Source organism: Narcine bancroftii, chromosome 13 (genome assembly GCF_036971445.1).
Source record: "Narcine bancroftii isolate sNarBan1 chromosome 13, sNarBan1.hap1, whole genome shotgun sequence".
Taxonomy (NCBI): Eukaryota; Metazoa; Chordata; class Chondrichthyes; order Torpediniformes; family Narcinidae; genus Narcine; species Narcine bancroftii.
This window is the reverse complement of record NC_091481.1, coordinates 76,011,155-76,028,457: the sequence shown is the minus strand read 5'-3', so window position 1 is coordinate 76,028,457 and position 17,303 is coordinate 76,011,155. Positions and strand designations below refer to the sequence as shown.

Here is a 17,303-nt window from a genome sequence, read left to right as displayed (position 1 = left end):
TGGAGGGCTTGCTCAAAGAGTTGGCACGGTCACTATGGGCTGAATGGACTCCTTTGCTGCTGCATTCCACAGCAAACTCTATTCTTGTTTGTCCAGCCTCAAAGGAAGCAGAAACCGAAGCGGTTAGCCAGCACCCCAACAAGATCAAACAAGGCATCTGACAAAGGTAAGAGCATGGTGTGGCTGGATTCTGCTCCTTCAATGTGAAGTCAGGATACTGCATTGCTGGTTTAAGTTACTTGGTGATGGTACATAGATTGATCTCGTTCAGCATAGTTGGGGGAATATAGGGTTTAAGGGTCCATTCGTAGATTCTAGATCCTTCTCCCTGACAAGCAGTCTCTTGGTGTTGGTGACGACAATCCATTCTTTCCTATAGAGGGAAGAAAATAGGAATTGTCATCAACACCGAGAGACTGCTTGTCAGGGAGAAGAATCTAGAATCGGAAGCTGCAGGTTGAAAGTCCTTGAGGAGCGAGGGGTTGACAAAGGGAAAGGTTTTTGGGTAGTTTGGGCTCCTCATTTAAGAAAAGATGTGCTGACGTTGGAGAGGTTTCAGAAGAGGTTCACTGGGGTGATTCTGGAAATGAAAGGGTTGTACGAGGAGCGATTGACAGCTCTTGGCCTGTATTCATTGGAATTTAGAAGAATGAGGAGGGAACATTGAAACCTTTTGAATGTTGAAAAGCGTGGACAGAGTAGATATAGAAAGGTTGTTTCCCATGGAAGGGCGTCCGCTTAGAACAGAGATGTGGAGGAGTTTCTTCGGCCAGAGGGGGGTGAATCTGGGATTTGTTGCTACAGATGTTTGTGGAGGCCGGGTGATTGGGTGTATTTAAGGCAGAGATTAATAGGTTCTTCGTTAGCCAGGGCATCGAAGGTTATGGGGAGAAGGCCGGGCAGTGGGATAATGGATCAGCTCATGATTGAATAGATGGGCTGAATGGCCTATTTCTGCTCCTCTGTCTTGTGTTCTTAAACTGGAACTGCTACCAAAAAGCAATGAAAGCAAATACAGTTAAAATTGTGAAGCTGGAACTGAGTAAATACTCAGGTAAAAATCAGAGGATGAAGGACTAGATTTAAGAAAGTGCTAATAACCAAGTGAGTTTTGGATTATGTAAACAAGTTTTCTTTTTAAAAAAAAAGCCTTATTCTCATAGATTTTTCTCCCTAGAAAACTACCTGGACTCGTGTGACCTTTCTGAAATCGATGCCAGGCTAAATGCTTTGCAGGAGTACATGAAAAAACTGGGAGCACGGACTGAGTGAGTCCCAGACTATGTACCAGAAACATGCAACCCAGGGTAGGAGAGATGGATGAGACGGTGTGGGAACAGGGCCACGGCCTTCATACAATCACACACCTCTGATTGATGCAGATGAACAGGGGCTTCATTTTTCTGAACTATATCGTTTACTGTAAATAGCAATGTGAAAAAAGGTTCTGCACAGTGGTGAGCACCTCGTTTTAATTTTCCCAATTCCATAAATCTGTGTAGTTTTTGGCCACAGTTATACCTGGACAGCTAGACTCTGGTTTAATGAAATATTGTACATAGACGAAGATACGGCTGCTCCCCATCTTGCTGAGCATCTAATGCTCTGCAGTGTCTGAAATTGCCTGTCATGTCGAATAGTATTTGAGAGCAGTTAACAGTAAAAAATCCTCCAGATTGGAAAGTGTATCTCACCAGGAGTTGTGGACACAGAGCCTGAACCCCAAAGCTCTCCTGCCTTTGTACAGTCACTCAGTGCTCTCAAAATTAACATCCGCTATTCCCTGGTGCCTCAGAGCAAGGTTGACAAGACAGGTTCATTATTCAAGGTGTGATGACTCATTTACTGGCTATTTAAATCCATCGCATTCATCTTCCTTGTCAGAACCAACGAATGTTTACCAATGCGCCTTTAACTATGACAACGAAAACCTCAAGTGGAGAGAGGCTAATGCAAAGACACTTATGAAGTATATCGGGTGAGGCACGACTGGGTCCAGTGCCTGAGGTAGCAATTGTTCCAGTGTGGCTAAACCTTGGGCTGAGCCCCATTTTCAAGGCCGTGTTCCAACAGAAGCTAGCAGAGCATCTGGATGTGGACAGACTGATGTTCTGTCGCTGTCTCTTTTGTATTAGCCAAAACTTTATTTTGCATGGGGTGGGGGGGGGGGAATTACCTGGATATTTAATAGACTTCATTTGTACTGAGATTTCTATGGTCCTTTTTGTAAATAAATCTTTCATTCCAACAAAATTTGTGATGTTTATTACAGCAAAAAACGCATCAAGGTAAATAGGACAAGAAGCTTCCGATCTTGGATACTCTGCTGTCCACTTTCTTTAATATTAGAAATGATATACAGCAACATGTACAGTATAGTATCGGATCCCCAGTTTTCCCACTTGAAGTGACAATGTAAAGCACACTAGTGAGAAAAGGTTGAGACAAATATCACAGACACAAAGAAGAAATTTAGACAGAAATAAAGTTTGGGGTGGGGGTCGTTGAAGAAAGGATGATTGGCCTGTTGGATATTATTCAGTTCCATCTTATCCTATTGGAGAGCTATATTAAAGATATTAACAAACTAACATTAGTGGATTTAAAACTGTACCCTCCAACCCATACAGCATTTATTCCATAAAGTTTTAGCCTTGGTAGACTAATTTTTAATATCACATTAATTTTGACGCTTTGATCATTTGGAACAGAACCAGATTGTCAGGTTATTACCCTTCAAGGTTTGTACTCCACTACATAAATACAAAAATCAGATCCCTTTTAACACTTGTGTACTCATTTTTCAAAGGTTATGAATAGAGGACACAAACTCTTTGGTTGTCTACTTCAGTTCAAGAGGTTTGTCTGATGTTGTTGTATTAATGAATTCAGATTATTAACCTTGGATTTTGTGTTTTTTATCTTTTGTGGGAGATGGTCAAAAGATGGATTTTTTTTTAAGTTATCCATCCAAGCCACTGAATAGCACCTTGGCCCAGCTGTTAAATGGCCATGGGCGTTTAAAAGGTTGTTATTTCCAGGAGACGGCAAGTGTGGTGCAGAGGACTGTTGACTTGCAAGATGGTTAAAAACCAAACTGGAGAGCCAATCACAGCATTCAGCAAGACTCCGAGAGACAGTTTTAAAAACTGTTATTCGCCACTCAAGTAACTGGCAAAAATAAATAGGTAAAAAATAAGCAAGTTTAAAAATGACACAGTTCGGTGTTAGTTCACCAATTGTGCAACTCACCAGGCAACTGGAAAATTCACTTATGTGGCATCTACGGCTCCCCATAGATGCTGGGTACCTGGGGTTTTGGAAGGATTTCTGGCCAAATAAATGGCAAAAAACATCACCCTTTCACAACTGGGCTAACACATACATGCTGGCACCTTGCCAGACCAGTCGGTCTCAACAGCAATCTGAAGTGAAGCTGACATGTGGGCTAATGGTTCACTGAACTTCAGCCAAAAGCAAAAACTCACAACTGTACATCTCCAGAAACAAATGGTACTATGACTGGATGTTGCCAATGGAAGGGAGAATCAGAACATTGCAGTTACACAGGCAACTATCTTTCCCCAAGGCTAGTTGTGGGGAGCTGTGTTTCAACGATATTTTCAATGGTCAGCGATTCTGGAAATGGTTGATGAGAATTCGAAAGTCACGTTACATTCAACTATCACTGGATACAGAACCTTGGCTAGAAATTGAAACATCCATTTTCCAACAATGTGCCTGCCCCTAAAGGTCAGAACTACCCTTGAAGATGTGTTGGGTGAATGAGGCATTTAAAAGGCGATTAAAAGTCCTGCTCCAAATACCAAAAAGAAGTCACTCCAAGATTAAATACAGATTGTTACAGCACAATGCCATATTCTGCAAAACGTGTTTCACATTTTACTTTAATCATTTGAATTTTTAAAGAGATGGCCTTTACCCACTGATGTTGTCAGAAGCACGTTTCCCTCAGTGTTTCACACCATGAATCCTATACTCAGGTACTGCAATGTTTTTAAAACTACAATAAAGTGGGTGCAACAGCAAGACAATTGCTACGCTCTTTCACATCAACACAGTAGGATCTCTGGTATCTGGCACTTATGGGGATTGTATATGCCAGATAAGCAAACTTTCCAGATGCTTGAGATTGCTTGATGCACGACTGGTGAACTAATGGCAAGGCAAGCCAATTTTAGACTTTCATTTTTTTAATCTATTCCCACAATTTTTTTTGCTGGTTGCATGAGGCAGTTGCTTGAATTCGGGTCACTGGGTTTTACTGTACATTGTTAAGTTAATTTGGCTTCTACAGTTATGGACAGAGGGAACTGAACTCCTAAACAAAGCATTTACAGTGCAGACCGTAGCACTGAACTGAAGCAATTCTGCGTCCAAACTGACGCCTGACCAGGAGATAATTTCCCACCATTTTATTCAGAGTTTTAAATAAAAATACAATCTTCATCACAAATAGCTTTTGCCAGGCATCAGTAGAAGACCACTCAAAATGAATTTGCTGTTGTATCAGATTTATAAAAGGTGCAGTTTGGAGTCATTCTTAATATTGAACGATTTTAACTTTCCAGCAGTTTTAAGATCTCACCAAGGCTCTTGCACACCCTGCTCACTTTCACCTTCAGGAAGAACTCACAACCAAGAGTGCCCATGACATTAATGACCCCATCCTGAAAAATTACTAACAAGCAACAGATTGGGAATCAAATCTAAATAATTTAATTCTGTGCTTTATACTCCCAGTACAGTATTTATTGTAAATTAGCAAGAACGCTCTAAGAAAAGCCCTTCCTTAGTTGCAATCAATCATGAAGTTTTCTTCCTGCAGACAATCACCTGTAATTTAAAGGGACTGCGAAATGCGACAAATGGGTTCCAGGACTGTAGTGAGAGCAATGTGTATGCACAGTCGTTTCCTTGTTTTAACTGGACCCTGGGGTCCTCTGCAATCTTATTCTTTATAACAAAAAAAGCAAGTCACATTTAGCGCAATGGTTTTAAATCAGACGAGCTTTGCTTTGGTTCATTCATATTGTCTGTACCCCCAAGTTCTGGAGGAAAGGGAGAGAAGATTCTCTGATGGAACCTCCCGATAGACAAAGATTTCCAAAGGTGTGGTTTTCCTGGTGGCAGGGAGTCAACGGGGTTCTGCTCATTGGAGTCGATGATGATGCATTTTCCTTAACATGGTTTCAGTGGAACACTGCCTCCTGGATCATGGTTCGAGTCTCTCGGGCTCAACTGGGAAAAGTTTTGCAACACGCACAGCGAATCAGATAATAAGCTGGAGAGACTAAGATGGTCAAGTGATAGCCGTGGAGAGAAATGGACAGTCAATGTTTGTCACCCTATTATAATATAAGCTATTGCTTCTTCCCAGTTTAGTCTCAAAGTAAAGGGTCCCTACCCAAAGTGTTGAGTGACCATATCTCTCCGTGCATGCTGCCTGACATACTGAGCGCCTCGAGGTGAACATCGTTCGCTCACAAGATTCCAGCGTCTGCAGTTCTTGCATTTTTCAGGAAGAATTAAGAATGGCATCAGTAAAACATTACTGTGTCAAACATGCTGCTCTTCCCACCTGCAACTACAGAGGAGAGATTTATTCAGATATAGCATTGGATGCAGGCACACACGACCTCATCAATGAGCAAGTGGGCATTTAAAATGGCGAATCACATCTTCCTTGTAGCAGTTTCTCAGATCCCTCATCCTAAATGACACACTTATCGGAGATGTTTCTTAACCCAACCTGCACATCGATCTCCATAGCGATTGATGGGTTTTCTTTGTGGTCCAAAGGCTACTTTGGGCGCTGGGCAGGCAAAGACAAAACGAGCCGGTTAGTTTCTCGAAGGCGCGCGTCCATTTCCTCCACAGTCAATGAGAAGTGCGCCACTTGCTGCTCCAGGTTCCTCAGTGTGCTGTGTAGCTCCTCCTCTTTCTTTGCGCTGTTGGCCGACTGCCTCATGTACTCGGCCATGATGCAAGCACCCCCGACGATGAAGACGATGGCCTCTCCAAGGAGTTCCGAGCCTAGCTCTGCCGCCATCTCCTCGTTCAAGGGTTGAACTTGGGCATTTTTAAACCCCATCATCCTCATCTTTAACTTCATCTCAAACCAGTGATAGGCTGCAACAGAAAGATCAATGAGGTGAGACCATCTGCTGCCGTGGAAAACCAAAATACATCGGGAGGCTATTTGGACCATCCCTCCCACAAGTCCCAGTTCCTCCCATTCCTTTTAAGAAATTCCTGTGGAATACAATTCCAATAGATCTCAGCTATTTCTCTGCATCTTTGGTTCTTTTGACAATTACACTGGAAAATGAAGATTTTGTTCCTGAACACTTTTGGGTTTATTTTCTGGATTTTGGGCTGCTGAATCTGAAAAATCACCTTAAAATTTCCTAACATGTTCTTTTTTTAAATTTAACCTACTTTTGTGATTTCCGGTCGTATTTTAAGTCTACAAAACAAGCCGATTTGGTCAGTCCAAGCATGCCTGGGCATGCATTAAGTGCAAATGTTGTCTTAGGCTTGTTTTTGCTTAGTCAGGATAGATGTGGACAGGCCCTAAAAGCAGCTCACATACGGATGGTGTGCATTCCCTCCCTCTTTTCTCCACCTATCATCTTTCAAGACGCCTGCTGGCATTTTCTCATACTGTGATGAGGGGCTCAAGCCCGAAACGTCAGTTCTGTGTCTTTACCTTTGCTACATAAAGGACACTGTTTGACCTGCTGAGTTTCTCCAGCATTTTGTGTTTTTACTTTAAACATGGTGTCTTCAGATTTTCGTGCTTTACTGCTGTGCATTGATAGAGATTGAATGCATACTGATGCACATGTTCTTCAGGTCAATATTTCAACAGCTGTTACATTTGTGGCGAGTATATGTTTAATGCTAAATTCAATAAAAGTTAATTTAATGTTTCTCCATCTTCCTATGTGACAGCAAATGTGAAATTATCTTTGTGTTCAGCTTGATGTTGTCTATCATAATCTTTTATTTTCAGGAAGCAAATCTTTTGGAAAAAAAGAGTTGTTCAGTGGTATCACTTACCCTTTCTCCTAATCACAGCTAACAGATGATGCTTGGACTGAATCATCTATGATTGTAATGAGAGGACAGTTCTGGTTACCCAGTTTTCTTTTAGACATACACCACAGTAACAGACCATTTTGGCCCACGAGTCTGTGCTGCTCAATTTACATCCCCGGAGAAAACCAACGCAAACATGGGGAGAAGGATAAACTCCTTACAGACAGTGCAGGATTCGAACCCTTGTCCGGTCCCAATCGCTGGCACTGTAAAGGAACCACTACGCCAACCGTGCTGCCCTAGGAAGGATGCCATTAATCTGGAAAGGGTGCAGAGAAAAGATTCATGAGGATGTTAAAGGAGAGGAGAGCTTTGGATAGAAGGAGAGACTTGATCGGAAGTCACGTGATGCGGGGAAGCTTAAAAGACGTGTCCAGAGAGCTCCCGACAAAAAGCCACCAAAACAAGAAAATATATCGTCTATATAAAGAATTTAAATTCATCCTCACAGAAGAAATATGGGCAGGAAGAGCAGGAAACTGACTGTGGAAGAGCAGGACCCATTGGAAGCGGCTGAACCGTTGAGTGAAAATCCACGCAACACTAGCAACTCGCGGGCTCCCGCGCTGTTAGCGGGGCCTAGTGCTGAAGCTGCGGGATGAAGCCCGTAACATCGGGATCACCCGATGTTAATGTTCTGGCAGCAGTGCGCTCGCTGGCCACCCAGATTGGAGGACTGGAGCAGCGACTGGACACCAGACTGAAAGAGGTCTCCGAGGGTCTGCTCAGTCTGCAGACTTCCACTGGGGCGCTGACAAATTGTGTCAGGGCCCTGGAAAGTAGGATGGAGGATGTCCAAGACAGATAGGAAAAACTGGAAAATACAGCCGACGTGGGGGTCGTCGAGAAAAAGCAACTGATGGATGTTGGAATATTTGGAAAACTACAATCAGTGCAATTAAACTATTGGGCCTGAAAAAGGGGGAGGAAGGGAAGGACTTTGTGGAGTTCTTTGAATGCTAGATCCATGAAGTGTTGGGAAGGGATCGATTTAGAGCCCCCCCCTCCCCTCCCAGTCATAGAAATGGCTCCTATCCCACCCCAAATCAACACCTGAAGCTGGGTTCTGATTTGATTTGGTAATAGCCAGGACCAGGAAACAGTGCAGAGAGCACCAATGGCTCTATCAAGGGAGACAGGGTGACCAGTGGAATTCCAAGGGGGTGGGGGGGGGGGGGGTGGGCGGGGCAGACTGATGTTCTTCCCTGATCTGAGTTCAGCACTGCTCAAAGAATTTGACCAGGCCAAGAATATATTGCGAGATTAATAAATAGATTATGCGATGTTGTACTGGCCACTCTAAGAACTGTGTGGGGAGAGAAAACACTTTTAGGAGCTAAGGGAAGCCATGTTATGTGCCCGGGAATTAACAGAAAAGGGGTAAAACCCACAAGAATACAGACTTGAACTGAACCCCTGAAAGGATCACGAACAGAATGCCTGAGCAGCTGCTGAACAAAAGAGGGATATTACAGTTTTACAATCAGTGATTCACAGAAACAAACAAGACTATTAATGCTGCTGCTGTATTATAGTTGCTGGGATAACGAAAGTAGCCTTTCCATTGGACCCAACATTGTATCTACGAGGAACCTTATGGACATAAGCTACAAATTATCCAAATTCAATTCATATTTATCGCTTTGTCCATAAGCAAAAAAAAATGTATAGCCATGACCTGGAAATCTGGCTCCCCTCTTCTAATCAGTCGGTGGACTAAGGAGATGCACTGATGTATCCCTCATGGAAAAAAAAAAAAAAAAAAAAAAAAAAAAAAAAAAAAAAATCACGTATAGATCCAGCAGGGAGATATGTTATGATAAAATGTCAGATATATTCAGAGCTTTGGAATCTACTTAATATATATTCACCTAACGAAGAAGATCAAAAGTTTATGCAAGATATCTTTTTGAAGGTAGCTAATACGCAAGGGAACATACTAATAGGAGGGGATTTCAATCTGAATTTGGATCCAAATATGGATAAAACGGGGAAAAAAATTAACAGGAAGAACAAAGTAACCAAATTTATAATTAAATCAATGCAAGAAATGAAACTTGTGGACATATGGAGGAAACAAAACCCAAAAGAAAAGGAATACTCATACTACTCGACTAGACATAAAACATACTCAAGGATAGACCTATTCCTGTTATCAGCCCACATACAAGGGAGAGTTAGGAAAACGGAATATAAAGCTAGACTATTATCGGACCACTCACCCCTGTTATTGGCAATAGAACTAGAAGACATCCCTCCAAGAATGTATAGATGGAGATTAAACCCCATGCTACTTAAAAGACAGGATTTTAGAGAATTTATTGAAAAACAATTAAAAATGTACTTTGAAGTAAATACGGAATCAGTGGAAGATAAGTTTATACTATGGGACGCAATGAAAGCATTCATTAGAGGGCAAATAATAAGTTATGCAACCAAGATGAAGAAGGACTATAATCAGGAAACAGAGCAGTTGGAAAGGGAAATAATAAACATAGAAAAAAAATTAGCAATAAAGGAAGATACAACCAAAAGAAGAGAATTGGCGGATAAAAAAATAAAATATGAAACATTACAAACATATAAGGTGGAGAAGAATATAATGAAGACAAAACAGAAATATTATGAACTAGGGGAAAAAACACACAAAATCCTAGCATGGCAGCTTAAGACAGAGCAAACTAAGAAAATGGTATTGGCAACAAGGAAAAAAGACAAACAAATTACATATAATCCAAAATAAATTAAGGAAAACTTCAGAGAATTCTATGAACAATTATACCGAACCGAAAACGAAGGGAAAGAAGGGAAAATAGATGAATTTTTGACTAAAATTGAACTACCAAAACTACAAATAGAGGAACAAAATAAATTAACAGAACCATTTGGAACAGTAGAAATACAAGAGATAATAAAAAATTTACCAAATAATAAGACACCAGGAGAGGATGGACTCCCAATAGAATTCTACAAAACATTTAAAGACCTAATAATACCGCCCCTCCTGGATGTAATCAACCAGATTGATGAGACACAAAACTTACCAGATTCATGTAAAACAGCAATAATTACAGTGATACTAAAACAAGGGAAAGATCCACTCTCACCAGCGTCATATAGACCAATATCTTTGCTAAACACAGATTATAAGATAATAGCTAAACTATTAGCGAACAGATTAGCAGAACAGGTACCGAAAATGGTAAATTTAGACCAAACTGGATTTATCAAAAAAAGACGCACAACAGACAATATTTGTAAATTTATTAGCTTAATTCATGCAGTAGAAGGAAATAAAGCACCGGCAGTAGCAGTTGCTTTAGACGCAGAGAAGGCCTTCGACAGAGTAGAATGGAATTACTTGTTCAAAGTATTGCAAAAATTCAGTTTACCGGAGAAGTATATTAATTGGATTAAAGCATTATATAAGGGACCGTTAGCGAAAGTGACAGTAAATGGACATGTATCAAAGCAATTTAACTTAAGCAGGTCAACGCGGCAGGGATGCCCACTATCACCATTATTGTTTGCGCTAGCTATAGAACCACTAGCAGAATCGATAAGAAGAGATAATAATATAAAAGGAATAAAAATAAAAGACAGGGAATATAAAATCAGTCTGTTTGCGGATGATGTGATAGTGTACTTAACAGAACCAGAACTATCAATAAAAGAACTATATAAGAAATTGAAGGAATATGGAGAAGTGTCGGGATACAAGATAAACGTAAATAAAAGTGAAGCAATGCCTATGAATAACGCGGATTTCTCAAAATTTAAGGAGGAATCCCCATTCAGATGGCAAACGCAGGCAATAAGATACCTAGGTGTGCAAATAAACAAAAATCTAGGCCAATTATATAAACTCAATTACAATCCACTAATGAAAAAATTACAGGACGATTTAGAGCATTGGAAAGAGCTACCACTAACACTGATAGGAAGGATAAACTGTATTAAAATGAACATTTTTCCAAGGATACTATACTTATTTCAGGCATTGCCAATACAACTGACAGAAAAATTCTTCAAAGAGTTAAAGAAAATAATAAGGAGATTTTTATGGAGAGGGGGGAAACCGAGGATAGCACTAGAGAAATTAACAGAATGGTATAAACAAGGAGGCTTACAATTGCCAAACTTCAAAAATTATTATAGAGCCGCACAATTAAGGTACCTATCAGATTTTTATCAAACAAGGGAAAAACCAGACTGGACGAGACTAGAATTAGATAAAATAGGGGAAAAGATACCTGAACACATATTATATAAATGGGACGAAAAATTGGTACAACATAGAACTTCTCCAGTATTACACCATCTCCTCAATATATGGAAGAAGATTCATGTAGAAAGAAATAAAATAAATTACCAAATACCAAAACTAATATTGACGCAAAATAAGCTACTCCCTTTTACAATAGACAACCTTGCCTTTAGAAAATGGGAAAAAAAAGGGATTAAAAGAATAGAAAATTGTTTTTCAGGAAGTAGATTCTTATCCTTTGAACAAATGAGAGATAAGTACAATATAACGGGAGATACAGCGCTGGCATATTACCAACTGAGATCCTACTTGAAAGATAAATTAGGAAGCAACTTGAGTTTACCAGAGGGAAGTAACCTTGAATATGTGATTACAGATACAATGTTAATCAAAAGATTTATAAAAAATATGTATATTAAACTGCAAGAAAAGGAAAATGAGGAAACAAATGGTAAAACTAAACAAAAATGGGAACAAGATTTAAATATAAAGATAAAAAAGGAAACATGGGAGAAGTTATGCTCTGGAACGATGAGAAATACAATAAATACGAGGCTGCGTATGATACAATATAATTGGTTACACAGACTATACATTACACCGCAAAAGTTAAATAAATGGGACCCAACAGTATCTGATAGATGTTTTCGATGTAAAAAAGAAAGGGGAACAACAATTCATGCAATCTGGACATGTGAGAGAGTAGAAAAATTTTGGGATGATCTCAATCAGATATTAAATAAAATAACAGAAAACAATATACCAAAGAATCCAGAGATCTTTCTCCTAAGTAACATAAAAAATAAAGAATTTGGAATTGACTTGGAGGATGCACAAAAAAGATTTGTTAAGATAGCCCTAGCTGTAGCAAAAAAATGTATTATGTCAACCTGGAAATTGGAAGATAATTTGAAAATACAACAATGGTATATAGAAATGAATAAATGTATTCCATTAGAAAAAATAACATATAGTTTAAGAAATAATATTGAAATATTCGAACAAGTATGGGAGCCTTACATTAAATACAATAGCGAAAACCTACCGGGAACAAACATTACCTAAGTTGATGGAAGGAGAAGAAAAGAAAAGAATGGACTCAGTAGAATTTCTGGTGTATTTTTGTTGAATGACAACATTGTCTAACTGAATTAATGCAACCTAGATTGTATAACTAAAATGGATGAGAGGGGGGGGGATGGGGGGGTGGCTTGGGAGGAGGGAGGGGGGAGGGAGAAAAAGTCACTGTAAATGTGTGGAAAAGAAAAAGTGTATATCATGGCTATTGTGATTTATGGTGTGAAAAATAAAAAATTTAAAAAAAAAAAAAAAAAAAAAAAGAAAAAAATCACGTATAATCTTAGAAGTTGACATAGCACCTTTGTTAAAATATGACAGCCATGTGGGAGCACAGCTGTAGCCACCCCCCACAAAAATTACCGATAGATGGATTAATAAAAGAAACTACATAAAGGGATGGCTCCATGGACACTCGTCAGATGCACTGATGCCACACCCAGCCTCCTTTCTTTCTTTTCTTTTTTTAAAGGGAGAGGGGAAAAAACACATGTATGTAGATTGCTAGGGGATTTCTGTGTATTTTATAAAAGTCTGTGATGTCATCTTGTTATTGATGGAAAATGAAAAATATTCACAAAGAATGGACTTGGACCATTTTTCCCCAGAGCCTTGGAAGCCGAGGGAGATTTATAAAATCACGAGGGTGGTCAGCTCCCGCTCACTGATTGGAGAAACAATTTGTAAACTTAAAGGGGGAACAAATCTCTCAATCTGTAGACTGCTTCTGTGCCACTCAGAGCCAACAGTTCCAAATCCACTCTCAGTGGGTGCTACAGCCTCTGAATCCAACCCGATGACCATTTTTCAGTCAAAGGGAATCGACCCGAAAGCTTCACTATTTCTCCCCACAGATGCTGCCTAACCTCCTGAGTATTTCTCGCATTCTCCAGTTTTATTTCTGATTGACTACTTTTGCAGGGTTTTTTTGAAATTATAATAAGGATGTGGTCAGACAAAAGATACAAAGCAGCCATTACCCAGAATGGAGCAGTTTGGGGAAGAATTATTTAAACATGAAAGTGTGAGGAGAGACTGAATCAAGATTTCTGGAAAAGACCCAGATTATGAAAGGCATAGATAAGGTGGATAGCCAAAATGGTGGGAGTAGTAAACACCAGAGGACATCTGTTCAAAGTGAAGGGAGGAAAGTTTATGGGAGACATCAGGGATAAGTTTTTTTTAAACACAGAGAGTAGTGGGTGGCTGGAATGCATTGCCAGGGGTGGTGGTGGAGACAATAGAGACATTTAAAAGACCCTGAGATAGGCACACCATGCAAGAAAAACAGAACGTTATGAGGTAGGGATGGATTAGTTTGTTGAGTAGGTTGGCACAACAATGTACTGTGCTCAAATGTTCTGATTTTAATTTGGGCTGTTGGCTTCGAGTTGGAACAGAATCCCAGATCACTCTTCACTCTCAGAACTTCAGAGTTGAAATAAGACATACTGATGGTTACTTCACAACCTTCTTCATCACTTGTGAGCAGTTTTGGGCTCCTATGTGCTGTTGTTGGAGAAGGTTCACTAGAATGATTCCAGGAATGAGGAGCGTTTGATAGCTATTCATTGGAATTTAGGAGAATGAGGGGGGATCTTATTGAAACATTTCATATAATGAATAGATGTAGAAAGGTTGTTTCCCATAGTGGGAGAGTCTAGGACAAGAGGGTACAACTTCAGGATTGAAGGGCATCTGCTTAGGACAGAGATATGGAGGGCTTTCTACAGCCAGGGGGTGGTAAATCTGCGGAACTTGTTGCCACAGGTGGTTGTGGAGGCCAGGTCATTGGGTATATTTGAGGCAGAGGTTCAGGATATCAAAGGTTATGGGGTGAAGGGTGGGCAGTGGGGCTGAGTGGGAAAATGGATCAGCTCATGATCAATTCTGCCCACCAGAATTGATGGGCTGAAAAGCCTATTTCTGCACTGATGTCATGGTCTTATTATTCATTGCCTTCTCAAATAAATCCCGACAACTAAACAGGTAGCATATACTGAACAGACACTGCACAATTCAAAAGATTCAACCTCTCTAATCAGTCACTCTTCAGAACTTAGAGTTTTTCAAGGTTACCATGAAAGTTGATGAAGGAAAGGCTGAGGATATTGTCGACATGGACTTTAGTAAGGCCTTTGACAAGTTCCCACATAGGAGGTCAGTCAGGAAGGTTTAGACACTTGATATTCCTGGTGTGGCAGTAAACGGAATTTGATATTGGCTTGAAAGTAGAAGCCAGAGAGTGGTGGTGGATGACTGCTTCTCAGACTGGAGGCCTGTGACTAGTGGTGGGCTTCAGGGATCAGTATTGGGACCATTGTTGTTTGTCATCTATATCAATGATCTGGATGATAATGTGGTAAATTGGATCAGCAAGGTTGTGGAAAGCAAAGAAGGTTTTCAAAGCTTGCAGAAGTATCTGGACCAGCTGGAAAAATGAGCTTAAAAATGGCAGATGAAATTTAATGTAGACAAGTGTGAGGTGTGGCAGTTTGGAAGGACGTACACAGTGAATGGTAGGGCACAGAGGTGTAGGGTAGAACAGAGGGATCTGGGAATACAGATACATAATTCCCTGAAAGTGGAGTCACAGGTGCATAGGGTTGTAAAGAGAGCTTTTTGGCATATTGGCCTTCGTAAATCAAAGTATTGAGTAGAGGACTTATGATGTTATGTTAAAGTTATGTCAGATGCTGGTGAGGCCAAATTTGAAGTATTGTGTGCAGTTTTGGTCAGCTAACTACAGGAACAATATCAATAAGATAGAAAGAGCGCAGGGAAGATTGACTCGGATGTTGCCCGGACCTCAGGAACTGAGCAACAGGTTAAACAGGTTAGGACTTTATTCCCTGGAGTGTAGAAGAGGGGAGATTTGATTGAGGCCTTTAAAATTATGAGGGGAACAGGAAGATTAAATGTAGATAGGCTTTTTCCACTGAGGGGAGGTGAGATACAAACCAGAGGACATGGGTTAAGAGTGAAAGGGGAAAAGTTTAGGGGGAACATGAGGGACAACTTCTTCACCTAGAAAGTGGTGGAATGAGCTGCCAGCTGAAGTGGTGAATGTGGGCTCAATGTTAAAATTAAAGAAGAATGGGAGCTAAGGACTGGGTGCAGTTCAGTGGGACGAGGCTGTTCAACACAGACTAGAGGGGCCGAAGGGCCTGTTTCTGCGCTGTGGTTCACTCCTCCCATTCTCAATGTGACTTTCGTCCTCTCAACAACCCGCCCCCTCCCGCTGCCCATCAACAAGAGTGGGCACCTCGTTGGACGCTGAAGGCCACGCCTCCCGGCCGTCATTGACGGACGCGGCCGCCAGTCACCCCGGCCGTCATTGCCCGCCCGCCCAGCAGTTAATGGCCGCGCCGACCGCCGCCTCCCCGGGCCCGCCGACGAAGCCCCGGCCGCTCACCCTGCGCTGGCGGCTGGCACACGTAGGCCTTGAAGAACTCGCTTCTCCGGGCGCTGGCCTTGAGGGAGTTGGCGAGCGGACGGCTGATTTGCCGCACGCCCAGCATCAGCAGCTTGGCGATGGGGAAGGCGCCGACCACCATGCTGGCAACCTGACGACACTTCCCCTTGCTGCTGAAGTCCCGCCTCTTTTGGTGACGTCATCGAGCCCGCAGGCCAGGACTGAACTCGGGCACGGACCGCGCAGGACAGACCCTTCGGCCCTCAATGTGGTGCTACCCCATATATTCCTTACAGCCCCACCACCAGGTTCAGGAACAGCTGCTACCCCTCCACCATCAGGGACTTGTTTAAGGTCTCATTTTGCACTCTATTGATGTTTTCTCTCTCTCTCATATTGTTTGCATTTCTTTTATTTGTTTACATGTTTAACCCTGCACAGTGTATCTTTTGCACTACCAATAACTGCCATACCTGCAGGAAAAAGGAATCTCAGGGATGCATCTGATGTATGCACCCTGATAATAAATCTGAAATCTTAAAATTGTGTTTTTACTTCACAAGTGAAATGTTGCTTCACTTGGAAGGACTGTTTGGGGCACCGAAAGGTGGTGAAAGAGGACGTGTGGGGTCAGCAGGAGCATGTTATGGGGAATTGAAATTAGTTCATCAAGGGGGAAACAGGACGGGGTATCGTTGAGGGTATTTCATCACTTGCTAACGCTAGATGGCTCACTCATTCCACTAAAGCTGCATCTTTCAACCACCTCGCAGCATGGATGCTGGAGGCAGACTTGCAGCAGTGGCAGTGACTGAGGAGCTTGGGGTACGGGTACGCACAAGCAAAATGTAGACATCTTTGTAGTTTAATTGGCCGCCATAAATTGCAGCTCATACCCACCACCCCCCATCCCGATCCCCTCCATGTGTAATGGTTGAATCTGCGAGAGAACTAGATTCATAGAACAACTACAGCACAAAAACAGGCCACCTTGGCCCCTTTAGTCTGTGTCGAACCATTTTCTTCCTAGTCCCACTGACCTGCACCAAGTCCGTACCCTCCATACCTCTCCCATCCATGTATCTGCCCAAATTCTTCTTAATTCTTAAAATTGAGCCTGCATTCATCACCTCAGCTGGCAGCTCATTCCACACTCCCATCACTATGTGAAGTTCCCCTAAACTTTTCCCCTTTCACATTAACCCACGTCCTCTGGTTTGTATCTCACCTATCCTCAGTGGAAAAAGCCTATCTATATTTACTCTGTCTATCTATCCCCCTCATAATTTTAAATATCTCTATAAAATCTCCCCTCATTGTTCTACGCTCCAGGGAATAAAGTCCTAACCTGTTTAACCTTTCCCTGCAATTCAGTTCCTGAAGTCCAGGCAACATCTTAGTAAATCTTCTCTGCACTCT

The 17,303-nt window shown here is 41.4% G+C and overlaps 2 protein-coding genes across 7 annotated transcripts in view; one reads left to right on the top strand and one right to left on the bottom strand.

The window, feature by feature from the left end:
• Positions 1-2,160, top strand: part of ccdc61 (coiled-coil domain containing 61) — a 36,303-nt gene extending 34,143 nt beyond the window's left edge. For all 6 annotated transcript variants that reach the window (XM_069908830.1, XM_069908828.1, XM_069908829.1 and 3 more), the window contains 2 exons: positions 97-166; positions 1,178-2,160. In XM_069908830.1, coding sequence (XP_069764931.1) covers positions 97-166; positions 1,178-1,272 — 165 coding nt within the window. In that variant the 3' untranslated portion in view covers positions 1,273-2,160. The remainder of the gene's footprint in view (positions 1-96; positions 167-1,177) is intronic.
• Positions 2,161-2,248: 88 nt separating this feature from the next.
• Positions 2,249-16,063, bottom strand: opa3 (outer mitochondrial membrane lipid metabolism regulator OPA3). The gene is made up of 2 exons (XM_069908834.1): positions 15,885-16,063; positions 2,249-6,153 (listed from the first exon to the last, which is right to left on the bottom strand). The coding sequence occupies exons 1-2, from the start codon at positions 16,024-16,026 to the stop codon at positions 5,825-5,827; spliced, it is 471 nt and encodes a 156-aa protein (XP_069764935.1). The 5' UTR covers positions 16,027-16,063; the 3' UTR covers positions 2,249-5,824.
• Positions 16,064-17,303: the final 1,240 nt, after the last annotated feature.

Coding starts and splice junctions, on each gene's coding strand:
- opa3 (XM_069908834.1), bottom strand. CDS start 16,026: ATGGTGGTCGGCGCCTTCCCCATCGCCAAGCTGCTGATGCTGGGCGTG. Junction 6,154..15,884: donor GTGCCAGCCGCCAGCGCAGG/GTGAGCGGCCGG, acceptor TTTCTGTTGCAG/CCTATCACTGGTTTGAGATG.